The sequence below is a fragment of the Neltuma alba genome, unplaced genomic scaffold (assembly GCF_004799145.2).
Source record: "Neltuma alba isolate B1F8T4 unplaced genomic scaffold, ASM479914v2 tig00012238_pilon, whole genome shotgun sequence".
NCBI classification, from domain to species: domain Eukaryota; kingdom Viridiplantae; phylum Streptophyta; class Magnoliopsida; order Fabales; family Fabaceae; genus Neltuma; species Neltuma alba.
The window spans coordinates 57,748-76,382 of NW_021636767.1; the positions used below are offsets into that span (position 1 = coordinate 57,748).

At 36.2% G+C, this 18,635-nt stretch overlaps 3 protein-coding genes across 10 annotated transcripts in view; all 3 read right to left on the reverse strand.

Moving 5' to 3' along the window:
* Nucleotides 1-5,191, reverse strand: part of LOC114725277 (uncharacterized) — a 33,772-nt gene extending 28,581 nt beyond the window's left edge. For 3 of the 4 annotated variants that reach the window (XR_003738406.1, XM_028911771.1, XM_028911770.1), the window contains exons 1-3: nucleotides 4,633-5,191; nucleotides 1,297-3,996; nucleotides 557-989 (exon numbers count right to left, since the gene is read on the reverse strand). Coding sequence is in view for 3 of the 4 variants with exons in the window: in XM_028911771.1 (XP_028767604.1) it covers nucleotides 557-989; nucleotides 1,297-3,996; nucleotides 4,633-5,026 (3,527 nt within the window). In the remaining variant the exon portion in view is untranslated. The remainder of the gene's footprint in view (nucleotides 1-556; nucleotides 990-1,296; nucleotides 3,997-4,632) is intronic. The other variant, XM_028911772.1, reaches the window with a different exon arrangement.
* Nucleotides 5,192-10,223: 5,032 nt separating this feature from the next.
* On the reverse strand, nucleotides 10,224-11,169 carry LOC114725275 (LOB domain-containing protein 25-like). Its single transcript, XM_028911768.1, has 2 exons — nucleotides 11,008-11,169; nucleotides 10,224-10,809 (listed from the first exon to the last, which is right to left on the reverse strand). Exons 1-2 carry the CDS (start codon nucleotides 11,167-11,169, stop codon nucleotides 10,432-10,434), a joined length of 540 nt encoding a protein of 179 aa, XP_028767601.1. The 3' UTR covers nucleotides 10,224-10,431.
* A 1,514-nt stretch (nucleotides 11,170-12,683) lies between these two features.
* Nucleotides 12,684-18,070, reverse strand: LOC114725274 (protein KINESIN LIGHT CHAIN-RELATED 1). 5 transcript variants are annotated; one of them, XM_028911765.1, is made up of 4 exons: nucleotides 17,033-18,070; nucleotides 14,940-15,848; nucleotides 14,109-14,347; nucleotides 12,684-13,138 (listed from the first exon to the last, which is right to left on the reverse strand). In XM_028911765.1, the coding sequence occupies exons 1-3, from the start codon at nucleotides 17,602-17,604 to the stop codon at nucleotides 14,113-14,115; spliced, it is 1,716 nt and encodes a 571-aa protein (XP_028767598.1). In that variant the 5' UTR covers nucleotides 17,605-18,070; the 3' UTR covers nucleotides 12,684-13,138; nucleotides 14,109-14,112. The 5 variants fall into 5 exon arrangements, with proteins under 5 accessions (XP_028767598.1, XP_028767596.1, XP_028767599.1 ...); XM_028911763.1 differs by having other exon boundaries at nucleotides 14,106-14,347; XM_028911766.1 differs by lacking the exon at nucleotides 14,109-14,347.
* Nucleotides 18,071-18,635: the final 565 nt, after the last annotated feature.

The window sequence follows — 18,635 nt, forward strand, 5'->3', positions numbered from 1 at the left end:
TAAACCTAGAATCTTATCTAATCCAATCTAATCCTAATATCTCAGATTTATTCTTCTAAGATAGATAATATATAATGAGAGATTAATATAGGATATGATATCCATATCTAGTCCTAGGACATAATAAACAAATATCAAAACCTAATAAATAAAATTAATTAATCCTAAGCTAGCTTGTCTCAACGCTTAGTTTGCCAAGAGTATTCCTCTTAATGCACATTGGTTTTCCTCCTTTGAGTAGTACAGGACAAGTAAAACTCCAGGGGCCATAAGACCTGTTACAAGAGATTCGGCGGAGATTAAACTCAATTTACTTTTTCTTCTGCTTAGCTTTCTGTTTCCAAATTGTCCATTGTAGAGTTGGCTGATGCAGGTTATTCCAACTCTTTTTCTTCTGTCAATTCTAGGGTTTCCTTTTTTTCCTTACGTTTAGAATAATTGGGCTATATGCTTCCTTCATGTCATCCAAAGGATTTCACTCGTAAAAAAGAAAATAAAAAAATTTATAGGAAAGCTTAACAGAGAGCTACACATTACTACACTAACTTGGGAATACCTTCGTCCAGACTCATCAAGACTTTGATATGCAGAAGATGAGTGTAGATTATTAACTTCACTGAGCAGATCAATAACTGCAAGAATCTGTGTCTTTTTTATGTTAATAATAGCTTCTAAGCCAGGCAAATTTTCAAGGGATCTGGTGAAGCCATCGAGCTCAGATTTTGTTGAGGATGTATTTTCAACAGTGAAGCCTGAAGGATATGGAAACTGCACGAAGCTACTTTGAGAGAGGGAGATCGAAGCAGCATCCCCACTCCATTGGAATTCCCTATCCTGGGAACCTTTTGAAACAAGTCCTTCTAAATAATTTGACAGTAAGATCACTGGAGGACCAATTTTTTTGGAGATACAACTGTTTTCAGGAGCATAATTAGAATTCAAAAAGTCAAAAAGATGCCTCACTGCCACATATGCACGTTTCCAGTTGCCTGAAAACATTAGAGATAAACAGCATGAATGATTTTATGCAATCTCCATTTGCATGCCTCATAAGCAAATTCTTTCAAACACTATCAAAGCAGATTGGGAACAAAACTTGTCTTGCAAATCGCAGCATTAACTGTAAACAGTAATTAGCAGCAGATAAATTGGAACACCATAAATTACCTACCCAAGGAATCCTTTTATAAAGAAAGCTCTTGATAGCTTTTTTAATTTCATAATTTGGATAAAGTAATCATTCATATACCAAAGAGGAAAGAAAAGGTGGGAGAACAAGAAAGATTCATTCATTACCTGAACTTATATTAATAAGGAGTAAATCAGGGTGATAAATAGGCAAAGATCCATTTAATTTTTCCACAATTTCAAAGATGCTCCATACACCAGTGTGGGTACTAAGTTGAGCTTCCATTTGAGACTTAGCTAGAAGCAAGCTGGTATCTAGCTCATTGGTCTTCATACTACTTTTGATAGGATGCATAGACTCAGGGTCTCCAATACTATCCCCAGTTGACAGCTCACTGAAGGCACCTATGTCACCATCAGAGAAAACTGTAGAAAGCATGTCTTCAAATGCACCGCCCTCATAGTTATAGAGATTTGCCTTTGACTCACATGAATGAGGATTACTTTGTTGCTTCTCATCCACATGGAACAACCAACTACTAAATATAGTAAAGTAATGTCTATGAATTACCACTGCTGTGGTTCTGGGCCCCCACAAGAAGTCATGAATGGGAATGGGGGTATGAGCAGATGCTATGCAAACCCATATATTCATTTTGGAAAAGTTTCCAGAGGTTAAGAAAGCTGAACCATCATAACGCCTCTGAGAATATACTTGCAATTCATTTCGCAAACTTACTCCAAGCAATAACTGGCCAGTTCCCAAAGTGAACCAGTTTAGAGTAACAACATCACTATCAAAGGTTAGCTTATCCTCCAAAATAAAAGTCCCCGCACTGGTCAGGTTTACAGCATGCCATATATGGATGGCACTAACTGCATTTGAATTACTCCTGTTGCAGAATGTAGCGATCTTCTGACCACAATCAGTCAAACCTATACCATTGACGGGACCTTCATGTGCAGCAAACATACCAGCAAGCTCCCATGGCAAGTGCAAGGTTGATCTGTTACCATGCTTACTTTTCCACAGTTTCAAGCTGCCATCAGAGCAGCCTGTGATGAGGATATATGCAGGATAACAGCTACAATGGTCATTTGCAAAACAAAATTTTTGTTGTCTCTGGCTAAGAGTAGCTGGACAAGCCACAGCAAAGCTAGTAACCGGATCATTATTAAGAGTACTAGAAAACTCAGATGAACAAGGATTGACACTAATGCAGTATCTTTTACCAGCAAAAGCACTTTCAAATGCCCAAATACTGTGGTCAGCAAGACTCTTAACATCAAAATTGCATTCACAATAGCTTGTTGACATGTCAAATGAGTGCAAGGTAATTTCCCATGACAAGGCCTGAAATCCCCGCATCCAAATTGCCAAAAGCATAAGCTTATTGTCAGAAAATGTTTTGTTACAAGTGGAGTCCAAAGAAATTGCAAAGATATCAGTAGGGCCATCCTCATAAGGACCATGACCGCTGAAAGGTATAGTGCAAAAGTAGTGGTGTTGTATATTTTCTTCTTCAGTTTGACAAAACTTGACAATAAAGCAATCAATCCCTCTGGCATGTCCCATGAAAAGAACCTGTTCATCATCCAATACTGAAGGTGCCCACCTCAAGCTTGTATACATGGAACAACGGTCATGTGTTACAAGCTTTCCACACAGTTGCCAAGTGGGAATCAAGGTTGGACATCCCACAGTGCAGTTTGGAATCCTAGAAAGTGACCAAAAAAGGAGCAGTCCATTAGAATCCAGAGAAGCAGCAATTTGAACTTCACATGCAGAAGGATGAATAGAAACCTTTAAAATTCTCCCAACATGACCATCCAAATTTAAAACTCCACCCTTCAAATGTGAGATGTTCCCAGTGTTGGTATCATCAAGGGAGTTTTTTACAGCATCATGTAGTGTTTGAATATAAACAAATGACCGGATCAAGGAATTGGACGTCAATAACTGGACTGGAGAGCATATAACTGGCGGACCAGACCAGCAGTTCCTCAATAAAATGACTTTATTCAGAAGTAATACCTTTTTGTAATCAGATGAGTCAAACCTATATAGATTCCCTGTTTCAGGGCCACAGAGTTCATGTCTCCTCCATAACTTAACTCGGGGAAATCTAAGTGGGCAGAGATCATCAAGACAGTGGATGGCCCATAAGCTAAGCAACATTCCAGGACCAAATCCAACTAACCAATCACATTTTCCAACTTCATGGTCAAATCCTTCTTTGGAGAAGACTTGGCTGGTCCCTTCAGAAATTTTAAATATCCCCCCACTTTCTGTCCCCCATGTCACGGATATATCTACACCAAGAGTTCCATTCAAGGCTTGATTAATCTCAATGACAGAAACAGCGCAGTAACCTGTTTTCCTCGTTTTTCCATTATCACCCTCACTCCATAACCTTAGAGTTCCATCTAAGCAGCATGTCAGTAATACATGCCTAGCTGAGTGTCTCCCTTTTCGGTTTGGTGGCATTCCTCTCAATGGTCTCCATTGAATCATTGTGACGGGTAAGGGATGATGTAGCTTAGATTTTGTATATTCAGAAAGTCCATTGCTTTGACACACCAACACGCATTTGCTTACCTTATTAGCTAAAGACTCTCTTTCAATATGTTGTTTACTAGGATGTGCAGCAGTTGCTGAAGGGCCATCAATGGACCAGCTTGCACAAACAAGAGTTTGGGGTTCATCTGCTTTAAACTTCCAAACAATTTCCCAACACCTGTTGCTCTTTTTCCACAAAACCACCTCTGTTCCACCAGATACTAATCCATCGCCAGATCCTGTCCATGTGATAGCCTCAACCTTCATACAATGTGTAAGCACTGCATTCTGGCTCCAACAAAAAGAACCTGAATATGAGTAACAAGATTGTGGTTTTAATATCTGCAATTCAAATGGAACAGAAAAGGGAGTAAGAGCAATTGCTCATTCTACAATTAATCCTGTGCCAAAACAATATAAGCACAGATAATCGCGATGTTTGAAAGATTTTCATTTTTCAAACTTAAGCTGGAGAACCCTTGACACTTGCAATGTTATTTTGATGCCCACAATATTCAAAAGGAGTTCATGTTGATACTTGCATGACTAAATGGCAAAATAAGGAGATATCTAAGGTTATAAATGCAACGTTTGTAATTTAATAATTTAAATAAAACAACATTGAATAAATTTAGATAGCCACACTTCCACATTTTCTCTCCAATTTTCTGATTTTCCTGCGTTTATTTTTAGACATGAAATTGCAGTTGGCACACCAAGTTAGCACCAGCCTCACTTCTAGTAAATATTAAAGAAAATCAATGACATTTGATCAATTAAAAATCCTATACCCTTAAGCAATGCATATGAAAAGAACAAACATTAGCACATGCCAACCTATTCCAACTTCGAATTCACATTGTTCAGTCCGTTCTATATCCCTCTTCAGTCTTCAAATTAAAAATTCTCAACAGAAAACAGAAAATTTTGAAACTTTAACTCACCTTTACCCTTGGACGAATCATGCGAGAAAAGCCAGATACAATTTTCAGCTGCGGCCGCCAGCTCCCCAATGGATGGCACCCCCGGAGACCAAGAAACGGCGGCCACAACAGATGAGGGGTCGCCAGAGAGCTCGAAGACTTGCCGGAAGATGGGACCAATATGAGATTCTTCGACAGAAAGAGGAGAGGGGAAGTGGGAGATGACTAAGAGTGAAGCCGCTCCGTAGGCGATCCATGAATACCCGGAAAAATCAGGAAGCCAGTCGATGGTGCATTGGGAACCAGTGGGAGCAGGGATGACGATCTCGGATCTGTGAAGGCGGAGAGGAAAGTGATCAATGGGATTGACGGTGGAAGAAGGTGGGTTAATAGAACCAGAGCTTGTCTCCGCCATGGTGAATCTTCGAACTCTTTATTAGCCACACTGAGAGGAGTAGCATCTAGCAACGGGAGAAACCTGAAGCAGATGATGAACTCCAAAGCATCATGCAAGCTAGTTCGAGGAACCCTCTATAATTCGCGTTAGATTCAGAAGTAGCATGATTCTACAGGACTATCCCGATGGATGAACCGAAGTGGGAACACTTATTTCTGAAAAAAATTTGATCTTGGTATTCCTAATACAGTTACTTGGCATGAGATGCTGTGCGAACTGCGGAGAAAATTCCCGCGTGGCCACATTTATTAGAGCTAACACATGTTGTTGTGAGGTTAAAAAAAAAAAATTGACTTAATACGAATTTTGATTTTTTAAATTTATTTTTATTTTAGTTTTGATTTCTTAAATTTTGAATTATATATTTTTGTTTCTCAAGTTTTATTTATTTAAAATACTATTCTTATAAGTTAATAAAAATTTAGATCATTTTATCTCTTAAGAGAGCAGGATTTGAAATTTGAGAAATTAAGATTAAAATAAAAACAAATTTAAGGAATAAAAAGTATATTATCCCATGACAATTTTATATCTTCAAAAAATCTTCTATGTATCCAAAAAATCTTTACTAAATCCAATAAAACATTTTTTGTAATTTTGTTACGGTGTCTCCTTTTCGACTTGTCTGCGTTGTTACCATAAATGAAAATATAAGTTGATTTTTTGTTGGGTTATCTCGTGAGGACTGAATGAAAGAACTTCTATGCCCAAAAAGCCTGCATGCTTACACTTTTGTAATATTTGATCATACATTCATACATGTGACTTTCGTTGCCCATTCTTATTTTAAAAGTAACTGTCACGGATATTTGTTTTTTTTGTGTGAGTAATTGTTACTTTAATTTGTTGTGCCATTGTTTAAGAATTACATAAATCATGATTAGCATAATTCATTTCTTTTTTTTTCCGACCAGGGAGCATAATTCATTTCGGTACCATACAAATATATAACCATTATAGCTGCATATTAATAATATATTCGTTTGGTGATTCATTGTTATGTTAATACTCCTCCGGTCCTAATTATAAGACCCAATTGACTTATTTGAGGAGATTAAGGAAGTAAGTTAAATTGGTTATTTATAATAAATAAGTGTTGTCATTCCTAAAATATCCTTGCTAATTAAGTATATTGGCTAAAACTATCATTATTAGAAGGATTATCTTGGAAAAAAATACATAAATATAAGAGACAAAATGGATTGGGGTCTTATAATTAGGACCAAATAAAAAATCAAATGGAGTCTTATAATAAGGACCGGATGAGTATTTATATTTAGCGTCAAGGTACAAAATGAACATAGAGATTAATTAATGTCAAACTCTGTGATGTTGAATTGTTGGTTTAGCGTCAATATACAACCATTATAGCTGCATATTTATTTTTTTTTTTAGGAATTTTCTTGGAAGGAGGGGTGGAATTCTCTTAAACCCCTGAAATTTTTTTCTTAGTTTAGTCCAAGTTTAGGCCGGACAGCTTCAAAATTAGGCTTTAGCCTGAGTTAGCTTGAATTGAAATGTCTTGGTCTAACGTAAGCCTGTAATCAGTTCCAGACTATGGATCTCTTATCAGTGGGCTCAACTGGGCATTACAAAAAAATATATGGGCTTCGTCTGATTCATTTCATTTGTAAGTATTTTCCACCACTCCACAAGGGCCAAAATCAACTTGCAAATATACTAATAGGATTGGGTCTAACAGAAAAAACTAATCTCTCATAACATAGCAAACTAAATTTTGAATACCTGTTGGAAGAGATACCCACATTTAGTGTCTGACAGTGTCTCAAATAAGATTACCTCCAATAAGAAAATACCTATGCTTTAGCAAAAAAATAAACAAATCGACTTGCAAATATATCAACCGAAAAAGGTTAGTCTCCTCATAATATGATTGACTAAGGTTTGAATATTTGTTGAGAGAAATGACTACATTTAGTGTCTGATAGTGTTTTGAACAAAATTATCTTCAATATAAAGATATCTTTGCGTAACCAAAAAAAAAAAATCAATTGTAGATGCTCTTAATTACTAAGGAAGGTTTTTCTAATTCTCCCCTTTATATTCTTGTTGCCTCACCTGCGGACTTTGGCCTTTGATGAATGTTTGGGATTTAATTCCCCCATTTTAATTTCCTGTTTTTTGGGCTTTAGCTCTCTTTAGTATAAAAAAAAATTCCTATTGCAACGGTATTATCATTTCACATGTAAATTATGTTTGAAATAATTTAAAGGGACATTTAATTGATTGATCCTGATGTTTTACAGTGAAAATATAGGTTTTTTTTTTATGATCTCCAGAGTTATGATAAACTGGGATCAAGATTACCTTAACTTTTTTATTAATTAAGAAACTAGTTCTTAAAATTACCGGAAACTTTGCTTGAAGTATTTTTGAGATTAACATAATGCTAATGTCTGGTGTGATGATGATAACGATATTTGATAACAGTAAAAATTTCGACTAAACTTCACTACAATTTCAAAATTTCTTTCTTTATTTCTGGCAAAAACTAAAATTTTATTTCTTTATGTTAAAAAAATTCCCGGATCTCGATCCCAGAGTTAACCATAATTGCATGTTCACCCTTGAGTAACTTGCATCGTTACATTAGATTGTTATGTATGATTGATCACTGATTTTGATATCTTGATTTGATTAATTATCGGTGGAAGAAGTGTTTTAACGATATATAATAAAAACTAATTTTTGGTGGCAAAAAAATGATAATAAAACTAATTTTTGCGGTGGGGGATTTATGACCCTCTCATTGAAAATGGACTGGGAAGGGAAAGAGGGAGAAGGTTAATAATTGGGGGCAAGAAATGATGAGTCATTTTTCATCGTGAGGTCATATTTTTTTCAGATAGCCTACGTCAATTTTTTGCAAGCTAAATCAATATATAATAACATTGTTTTGACCTCTTGGTGGGCACGTGGAAGGCTAAAGGATGCCTCTGATAAATCCAGAGACCAACCTCCATGGAAATTATATATAAGGGCTATTTCGTAAGTTCCTTTAAGAATTTAAGGGGCTTCAAAATAAGAGGTATGTAAAGCATAAGGACTAATTGATTAATTTTTTTTTTTTTTTTGATAGGTGCCCTTGCAACAATGGGATCATAATTAATTTGATAGGAATTTATAATTTAGAGAACTATTTCAAAACAATATTTTAAACTGAAGATCGATGATCTAAAGTAATGAATGAAGTCAGTAGATTAAAACAAAGTCGTTGATGATTAGAAATACATAGACTTTTTTTCTCGTATACGAGAGCTAGAAATGAAAAGACACTTTATTCTCAAATATAATACTACCTCCGGTCCTTAATATAAGACCTTATTTGATTTTTATTTTGATCTCAAATATAAGACCTCAATTCATTTTGTCTTTTATATTTACGTAATTTTTTCTAATAATTGTAATTTTAGCCAACACACTTGATTGATAATGATATTTTAGGAAAGACAACATCTATTTATTATAAATAACTAACTTAACTTTTTTTCTTAATCTCCTCAAATTAGTCAACTAGCTCTTATAATTAGAACCGGAGGTAGTAAATATGAAGATCCTATTTTACATCAAAGATATACTCTTTTTGGTTATCTTTTGATCTGTGTTACGATTGGCTCTTTTTGTGATGAAATTAATCAATCACAAAAATTTCACATGAGGCAAATGGAGACGATAACCTACAGAGGGAGGATCCAAAGTTTCTCCATATAATGTGGTTTACAGTGTGAGGCCACTTTCATGGGTATGCAAGAGTCATGTTTGTATACTAATATCTAATAGGTATGGTTTTTATTGAAAGGGCTCTGAGTACTTAAATATAAGGTCTTAAATTTGAGTTCGTGTAAATGTAGAAAATAATTTTAGGAGGCTGCTATCCCAATAATACTTGAATCTGATGCGGTCAGAGAGCCATATGAAAAAAGAAGTCGTGTTTGTGTAGTATCCGATAAGCAAGCAGTCTATAATTAAACAAATGCGTGCTAATTAATCGTATGGATTATAAATACAATATACATCTGCATGCAATGAAACTCCATACCAGCAAACAAAGTTAGGCACAGGTTGATTTCCATGAATAATTTTCTTGTTTTTAGCTTCCTATGGTCCACTTGAAATGAATTTTCAAGAAGAACATTATTTGAGAACAAGAAGATCTTTTTCCTTTGCAAGAGTTTTATTCCGTTAATTTCAACATTAAATATATCTTCGTTGACCCTTTCAAAATTATCTGCGTCAATATATAATTATAACCCATTTCTGTGATCTAACAACCCTACGTACATTTCCAAATATTACAATACAAACAATAAAAACATGAGCAATTATATGTGCCACACTGCTAGGATATAGAGTAAAGACAAAAGTGATGTGCTACACGATCATATATATGATGATCATCCAATGTGCTACACGATCAAGATCATGAGTTTTAGGGTCCGTTTGGTATGAGGAAAAATAAGAGGAGAGGAGGGAAGAGAAAATTTTAATAAGCTCAATTTAAAAAATGAAAAAAGTGGGGTTAAAAGCTTTTAATTAATTTTTATTACTTATGCTACCTCCGGTCCTTAATACAAGATCTCGTTTAATTTTTATTTTGGTTCTAAATATAAGACCCCAATCCACTTTTTCTCTCATATTTATGTATTTTTTCCAAAATAGTCTTTCTAATAATGATAGTTCTAGCCAATATACTTAATTAGCAAGGATATTTTAGGAAAGACAACACCTATTTATTACAAATAACTAACTTAATTTCTTTTGTTAATTTACTCAAATTAGTCAACTAGCTCTTATATTTAAAACTGGAGGTAGTATTATTTTTTCTCTTTATTAAAATTTCCAAACCCTACTTCTCTAATTTTTTAAATAGAACCCATTAAAATTTTCTTTTCCCTGCCCGCTTCTCCGTTTCCCTCGTACCAATACCTTAGTGTGTGCATTCCCTCATGGCCTTTTTCTTAGTGTCCAGGAAACTAGTCCAATAGTAAAAGCGAGCGTGTATATTATAATCTATTCCAATTTCGCAGATTATTCAGCTTTGGTTCATAAGAATATATATATATATATGTGTGTGTGTGTATTGTAATTCTCTGATTAATCTGGTATTCGGATATAGTTTGTTGACTGGAGAAAGTACGAAAAATTTGTTAATATATATGCACAAGCAGGTACACACATGGCCGACAACAGAGAAAATTCAACGGGATTACAGTATGCTAACTTGTCTGAATCCTAAAAAGATCAAAGCGTTTGAATTTGATATGACTAACACTATTACACTAATCGACCACTTTCTTTTCTTTTTCGAATCTGGCTTAATTAGTTTCCAGCAGATCGATGCACTACAAGACCCAATCGCCTCGCAGAGGGAATTGATCCATTGGATCTAGCGAAAAAGCATCGTAAAGATCATCAGAGAAAGGGTCTTGGACATTGATGGGAAACTGATGATGGTGATGAGGAACAAGATCAATAACATCATGTTGGTGGTGATGTTGAAGAAGATTCGTATGAGCAATATTCATGAGCAACTGATCTCTCTGTTCTTGCACCTCTGAAACCCTAGCGTTCATGGTTTCCACCTCCATCTTGAGCTCTTGAACCATCTTCTGCAACTGCTGGATGGCTCCTGCGCTGCCATACACCGGATCCCTCACCCTCGCCATTGCCTCGTACACTATCGCCTTCACCGCATCCTCCCTCTTCGTCTCCTCCACCATCTTCATCATTTACAGAAGATACATGCATATATATCAGAAAACAAATCAGACAAGAACGTCTGCGTGCATATATATATTTATATATATGTATATAGTCACGCTTAACGGAAGATATGTGTTAAAGCTTTGCAGATTCAATTGTGTGTGTGTGTGTTGGAACTTGGTAAGTGCATGGCAGGGAGGTGTGCGTATATATACCTGAATCATTTTGATAACGTTGCTGGCGCCGAAGACTCTGTGGACGACGGCGAACTTGTCAAGCTGGTCGGCCGGGAAGTATGGAGCGAGGAGGCACTTGGCGTCACATCTCCGGCGAAGCATTCTGCAAGCCGCGCATGGTTGGTGGGGTTTCGCCTCCATCTTATCGGGAATAGCGCTGAGACATGATGTCTTAGAGAGAGGTATATATAGAGGGAGATTAACCGAGGTGAGGTGACGGGAATACGAAGTTGTTACGTATCGACAACCATAATTAGCATTTATGTATCTTTTCCGGAAGTTTCCTTCTAAGTACATGTATATAATACTTTCACTTAAATAGATTTATTTAGTTCAGTATTATTTTAAAAAATAATTAATTAGTAATATTTCTTATTATCATTTTATATGTCAAATAATATAATGAACTCCTGAGGATCAAACAGGACATATATATACATATACATATATATAAGAACTTGAGAAAAGGCATTCTTGTAAAATGCATTATTGAGCATGCACCGACAAGGAAATTAGTTAGAATATGTCCATACCATCATATTTTTTATTAAAAGAAAAAGTGAAGAAATGAAGAGGAAGGAGAGAATAATGCAGGTGAAAAAGGGAATGAGGGGGTCGGAGTTTTCAAAGGTGAAGTGGAAATGAAAGATAGAGAGATTGGACTGATGGGGCTCGTTGAAAAGGGGGAGGGATTACGTGGACAGGTCATAGTCTCACTGTTGGGACCGAGGACACCTAACCACAGTGACTCTATTTGAGTTTTTCTTATGAGAGGCTGGACGAATGGCCTCTCTTGCTAAGTTGCCATTAAGCTGCTTTGTTCAGTCACTTTCCACCATATATATATAAATATATATATATATATATATATCCTGCATATTCAAAAATCTCCCACTAGTTTGGACTCAGATACACAATATAGGTTTCATGTAATTGCTAAATGAAATTTTTTTTTTAGTGTTTCTTTAAATCCGTCCTTTCCAAGAGAAAAACCAATACTACATTAGTGGTAATGCATTAATTACTTATAATATTTAATTTTATAAAGATAAAAACAGAAAAAAGATTTGATAGACTTATAATTTGAGACGAGTAAGATTAAGAGAGAAAATATTTATATTATGAATCATATTGAAAGGTCGCCCTTCTCATATATGGGGGATCCCACTATTAACTATCATTTTCAAGGTGTCCCACTTCAAAATAGTTGGAACTAGGAACTGGTGATTATCTAGAAAGATTGCAGGCGTAGAAATTCATTATTCTTTGGGTCAGACTTCTCTTTTTACTAGATATCCGACCTAAATGTTTCCAAGGAAAAAAAAAATTGGAAAAGGCATGATGCCACATAGAAACAAGGACTGATATAATCGAAGACAGCAGTGGTCTCATTAGTCATTACATATATACAAAAGGGGAGAGAGAGAGAGGGAGCTAACCAATTAGCTACGTGACTAAATTAAGATACGGTCAAATATGAGCATCTAGTCCCTCATCATATGATTTTGAACGAGTATAAACTCCTCAAAATAATGTCATAGGAGTATATTGCATTTGGCTTTTGCCGGCACGCCCCCAGATTCTCTAGAACAAATAGGGAATTAACCAATACAAGAGTTTTCAAGAAATACGTATCTGCTATTGCCAAGCAGCAATTTCGATGTCATAACGAAAAGTTGTTCGGCTCTCTGAATAACTTTATTATTTCTGATAATTAAACTATACGATATGAAACCGACCAGGTATAGGTGTACAATAATACAAGTAAGAGTATTATTGTGTAGTAGTATAGTATATCATCTTTTTCCTCACTGTTCATGTCCTATCATTGAAAATTGAAAAGAAAAAACAAAAAAGTTAGCTAGCTACGGCTTGACTCAGCTTCATATTACCATCTCGTTTGCTTACTACCCCTTTAATGACTATGACCCTAACCAATCCTTGACTGCAACTTATGGAGAAGAAATCTCTTTCATTGAATTCAAAGCTTCCATCAATAATCAGCTCTCGTTTCTACCTTCGTGGTCATCATCTTCAAGCTGAACATGTTCCGTATTAGGACTTCTTTCATATCCTGTCTTAATTCTTCTTCGCTTCGTTTTAGAAGTACCTGGAAAATTACGTATTCGCATGTTTAATCAGTCTGCATAACAGAAAAAGAATGCAAAGAAACAAAATAAGAATAATGAATCATAATGCTTTAAGAGCAAATTGACACCACCACAATCAAATAAACAGAAAAAGTAAAATTTACCAGCTGGTATTTGTTATTAAATTCTACAATGAAATTTACATGAGGTGATGTAGCGGAGAGCTTTCTTTTTAGAAGGCTTAATTATAAAATGCTAAGGCTTAAAAAAATTCTTTTATAGTGATGTTTTAATTGAAGAATCAGATCGCAAACATCTTTTCTCTCAATATATATGAAATGATGTAATCTAAGTGTCTAACATATGCTGAACACGAATATAACTCATCTTTCAAGATACTGTTATGAGTAATAGTTAACAAAACCTAGCTTGAGCATTGTGTTAGTTTTCTGTTTCTGTTGTATAAAATGAAATGGATTAGTCCAGAAGATATGGGAGCGCAAACAAAAGTCGGTATTTTTTGCTCTTTTTAATGGTACAAGACTCTTGCTATTTTTCCCCCTCTAAAACAAGATCGAATCTGCACCCTGAGCTTCTTTCTCAGGCACAGTTTTATTCTTCCACAGGGCCTCAGAGCAGGGAACAGAAAAAGCAACATATTAACCAATAAGGTGCAGATGCAGAAATTTGTTCACTCGTAATATAGGTTTATCTTCGGGTGAAAAACAACCGCATCACCGACAGAAAAGAGTTTTTTTTTTTTTTTTTGGGGGGGGGGGTGTAAAAACTAAAACAGAAACGAGTGACAGCTGACAATAGGAAATATAAAGCTAAAGAAACATATCTCAATCTAAAGCCTTTACATGTTCTTCTAGAGACCGAATGTGAGAGAGGTTTTATTTATTTTTTCCCTTTATTTATTTATTTGTAGTTTTTTTCTTCACAAAAAGAACAACATAGGAGAGGAAAATAGAGTTAAGACAAGACCACTTTTTTAAGTTCTCAAACCAAATGCAGCCCTTCTCTTCCTTCCTTCTTTCTTCATCTTTAGAAAGTTGGAATCTATAAGATTTTCAAGGGATTTTCCCTTTTTATTCCGAACTCTTCCTGTTTCTTTCAAAAGCTCATATAGCCTCTTCTTTTCATCATCAACATCTGGATTTGCCGTTCCAAGCTTTTCTTCCCTCATCTTCAGTATCTGCTCCAATATCTCAATGGCATCATCAACCCTGTGCGTTTCACACCAAAAGAGGGGGGAAAAAAAACTAATTTTAACCCAACAAGAAGTAATCAACATCACCACATGTTCAGAAGTTCAATATTCCACTGATCACTAAACAAGCTGGCTTCAATTCATCCATGCGAAAGTGCAAAAACTGCTGGAAGAAGAATTGCACGGTTTTCATGACATGTAATGAATGGGAGATTTCCATATTCAACGGTTGAAAGAAAACAACTATGGTGGTGTTCGGTTTGAGGAAATTTTGGATTCCCGGACATTTTAGAATTCATAACGAATGTAAAGCTTAAAATGTATTTGTTGCATAGATGTCCTCAATAGAAGGCTATTGGATCGTTTTTTAACTCAGCTCCAAGTAGCCAAGCATATAGAAAATAAGGATAATGACGTACCAAGGATCACTTGCTTGATAGAAGTCCGTGTAAGAAAATTATCAATGTGCTCGAAAGAAGGTATATGCCATTGATAAAGAAAGGGAAGGACCAAGCCAAAACAAGTGAACTTAAGAAACATAATCGTGTGAAAGTGACAGAGAGAGAGGGAGAGAGACAAATGACTATGAAAGAATGATTACGAATTACCTCCCCAGGGCATCATAAGTTGCTGCAAGGTTGCTATACACTCCTAGAGTGTCCAAATGATATGTCCCACACTCCTGCTCCAATATCTCTCTTGCCTCTTCAAAAAGTTTGGCCGCCTCTCCTATTTTGTACAGCTGCACACAAGCCAGTCCCATTTGGTTCAACAAAACTCCAAAAAAGGCAGAGTTCCTCTCCCCACTAGCCCTCAGCTTAGTGATAGCGCTTTGAAAAGAGTCCTGAGCCTCCTTGAACTTCCCCACCATGTAGAACAACACAGCCATTTGTGCTTCAATTCCTGCGATCGTCCTATACTGTCCAGGGTTATCCTCCAATAACTTCATTGCCTTCTGCAAGAGCTTCAGTGCCTCTTCAGGCTCATTCAGACCATCATAGATGGCAGAGATTTCAGTTAATCCACTGGCAATCTCTTCAGAGGTGGTTCCAGGAACAGGTTTGCTGTATATTCTCAAGGCATTTTCACAGTACGATTTTGACTCTCTTAATTTTCCTGTCTTGTAGTAAAGGTCAGCAAGGCGAATGTATACTAATGCCACAGAACCATGGTTCTCGCTTTTGGTGGATTTGAACACAGTAAGAGCTTTCTGATAGGCAAAGACAGCCTCATCAAAACGACAGAGTGACAAGTAAATATCGCCAATGCTAACATCAATAGCTGCAACCTCATCGTCTTGTCCATTGGCAATCATTGATACGCTGGCCAGGACGAGGTGCTCAAGTGCCGATTCATAATCTCCCTTTGCATCACATATAAGAGCCATAAGGCGCCGATCAGCTGCTTCAGGAAGGGAAGCTGGGGAGCTATGCTCCCTGTGAATTTCAAGAGCCTTCTTGCAGAAGTTCTCTGCCTCATCAAATTGCATAGCCTGAACATGTGCTTCAGCTAAGTACCTATCAGGAGCCAATTATTATGGGCAAAATTCAACACCATCTCAATAGGTCATCTAATTATTATTCATAAAGAATCATCAGGCGCACGAAACAAATGTTGACCAGATGAAAACAAATAAACAAAAGGATAACAAAATAAATAGATATGCACTGCGAAATGACCTGATACCTGGGTCGATCGGTAGTATCAGAGTGGAGTGGAGATAGTGATCATTGTATGGAATGGCTCTCAAGAATGGAATCATTAATTAAAAGATTGTCTGAGTAAAATCATGTAGTCAAGTACACCCAATTATATTGTCTCATCATGTCACTCTCTCCATATACATTATCTAAATTCGTTTTGTTAATAGAGAGGATTAAAAGACTTAAATGATAAGGCCTCTGTTTTAAATTACTCAAAAGGTAATTAAATTTGTGATAATTGAATACTATTATTGATACTACGACAACAACAAGCTTTATCTTACTAAGTAAAAAATAACATCCTTAATTAACAAGATAATTCAAACCACAATGCTACCTATGAATAAAATTATTTTTTTCTAATCATACGGGCAAAACATGATTAACCAAATCTTAAAGCTAACACCATATAAAATTATTTCTCCGGATCAGATAGGCCAAAAAACCAGTAATAAAATAAACTAACAAACATGTCACCGCCAAAGTCAAACTCAGAGGAAAAAATGGCGATAAATCGATTGGAAAGAAAAACAAGGCCTAATCTATGCGAATTCACAAATCCGTATTTTCATAATTAAATTAAAATTCTAACAACTCTTTATTCTTTAGTATTACCTCCGGTACTAAACATAAAATACACTGTGTAACATAATTGGTAGTATTATATTATCCGCTATGTGTACACTTTTTTTTAATATTTTAACAATCAACATATATATATCCACCGCTTGGACCAGGGACCACCGTCTAGCACGGATGGATAAGGTGAGGCAAAGACTCAAGATGAGCATAACGCATACCGCCACGATTGATAAAAAATAAATAGTTTCTAATTACCTTTTTGCCCCCAAAAATCTGTTATTGTCGTGATGTATAGAAAACCGAATACATCATGAGATATACTACTATTTTTTAAATTCTGTGATGTCTTCCGGTGAGACGGGTAAGTGAGAGGGACAGCATGGACTTTTTGTTCGGCCTCATTAAAAAAGTCTTACCTGCAAGTCTCTCCGACTCGCGGGTCGGACTTTCCCAAAGCCTCCGTTTGGATCTCCAATCCCGAACCGTAACACTTAATAGACCGTTGCAGCTGCCCAATCATCGAATATGTATCCCCCAATTGCATGTACCCGGAAAACTTCGCCATGGCATGATCCGACCCTTTGCCAGGATCCGGAAGCTCAATGGACCGCTCCAATTCGTGAATCGCCTCCCCGAACCGCCCCAAACTACTGTAGATCGCCGCCACAACGTGCAAACACATGGCAAGCTCCAGGCCCGGACCGGAACATCGTTCGAACGATTTGGACGCCCGGATCGCAAGGTCCAACGCCTTGTTCGGGTTCTCGCCCGAAGCTATCGCATCTCGGGCTAGCTTCAGAAGATATGGACCTACGTCCGGGTTGTCGAGGGAGGAATCGTCGGTGATCGGCTTTTCTTGTGACTTCCTTAAGCTACGCTTCACGATGGGCGAAGAAGGTCTTTGTCCGCCGCCATTGGAATATTCGGTAACGGAGACCCCGAACGGCGTCGCATGAGGTGGGGTTTTCACCGCAACTAAACCCGGCATGGCGTCAAATTGAAGACGATCCACAATACACGATTCAATTTCTCGGACTTGGGCTCTGATAAATGGGGATTAGGGAGTTTTGGCAATATAAAATAGCCAAAATGAAACAGAAACAAGGGTGAGATTGCTAGGCTATGGCGTCCTAACGTATATATTAACAATTTAACATGAAACAAAGATGGAATTGAGTATGGAATTATGGAAAGTGTGGTAAAGTGAGGTTAGATGATGGAATCGATTAGTGAGGCGGAGAGTGGCGGAAGGTTGCTTGAAAGAGACTCCTTATGATCGTTGAGTCTGGAAACTTTAATTTGAGAACAAGCTTCACAAAGAAAAAAGGTAAGAAGAGAGACACAAAATCCATGATTGAATGCAGAGTATGCGGGTGTCCGAGTTGCAGAGAAGCCTCGATACTTTTTCAGTTTCTTTCCTGGCAAAATTGGTTAGAAGGACCGAAGGACAAAAATGCTTAGATAAAAGGATCAGTGTTTGAATTAAATATTTTAGGAGATGATGGTCTTGGGAGAAATTATATTTAAACACGAAAATACTAAATTATGTTGGCCAAAAAAAAATGAAAAGACTAAATTACTCCTTTAAGAAAACTTAGAACAAATGTGAATCCAAGACAACTGTGCCTCCTTTAAAGAAAATTTACAAAGTACGAGAAATTGGATATTTGCCTTACATGGCATAATTTTTCAGAACATGGCATTAAGTTTTCAGGAAAGTTTTGCTAAAATATTTGGATACTTGATAAATTATTCAAATAATAAGTAAAATATTCAAAAAGTCAAGGAAAAGAAGTGAAAAAAAAGGGTTGAAGATTGAAGATTGTGTTAAGTTATGGGGAAAATTTTCTCAGCATAATTCAGAAAATTGTATCTTCAGTTAAATATTTTTGAATTTTCAGAAGTCTTTCATTTTCGTTTAAAAAATTCTAAAATGTTCAAGAGTCTTTTTTTCAGTAATCTTGTAAGTTTTAAGCATGATCCTTGCACTTCATTAATTAATTTAAGTAGATTAAGAAT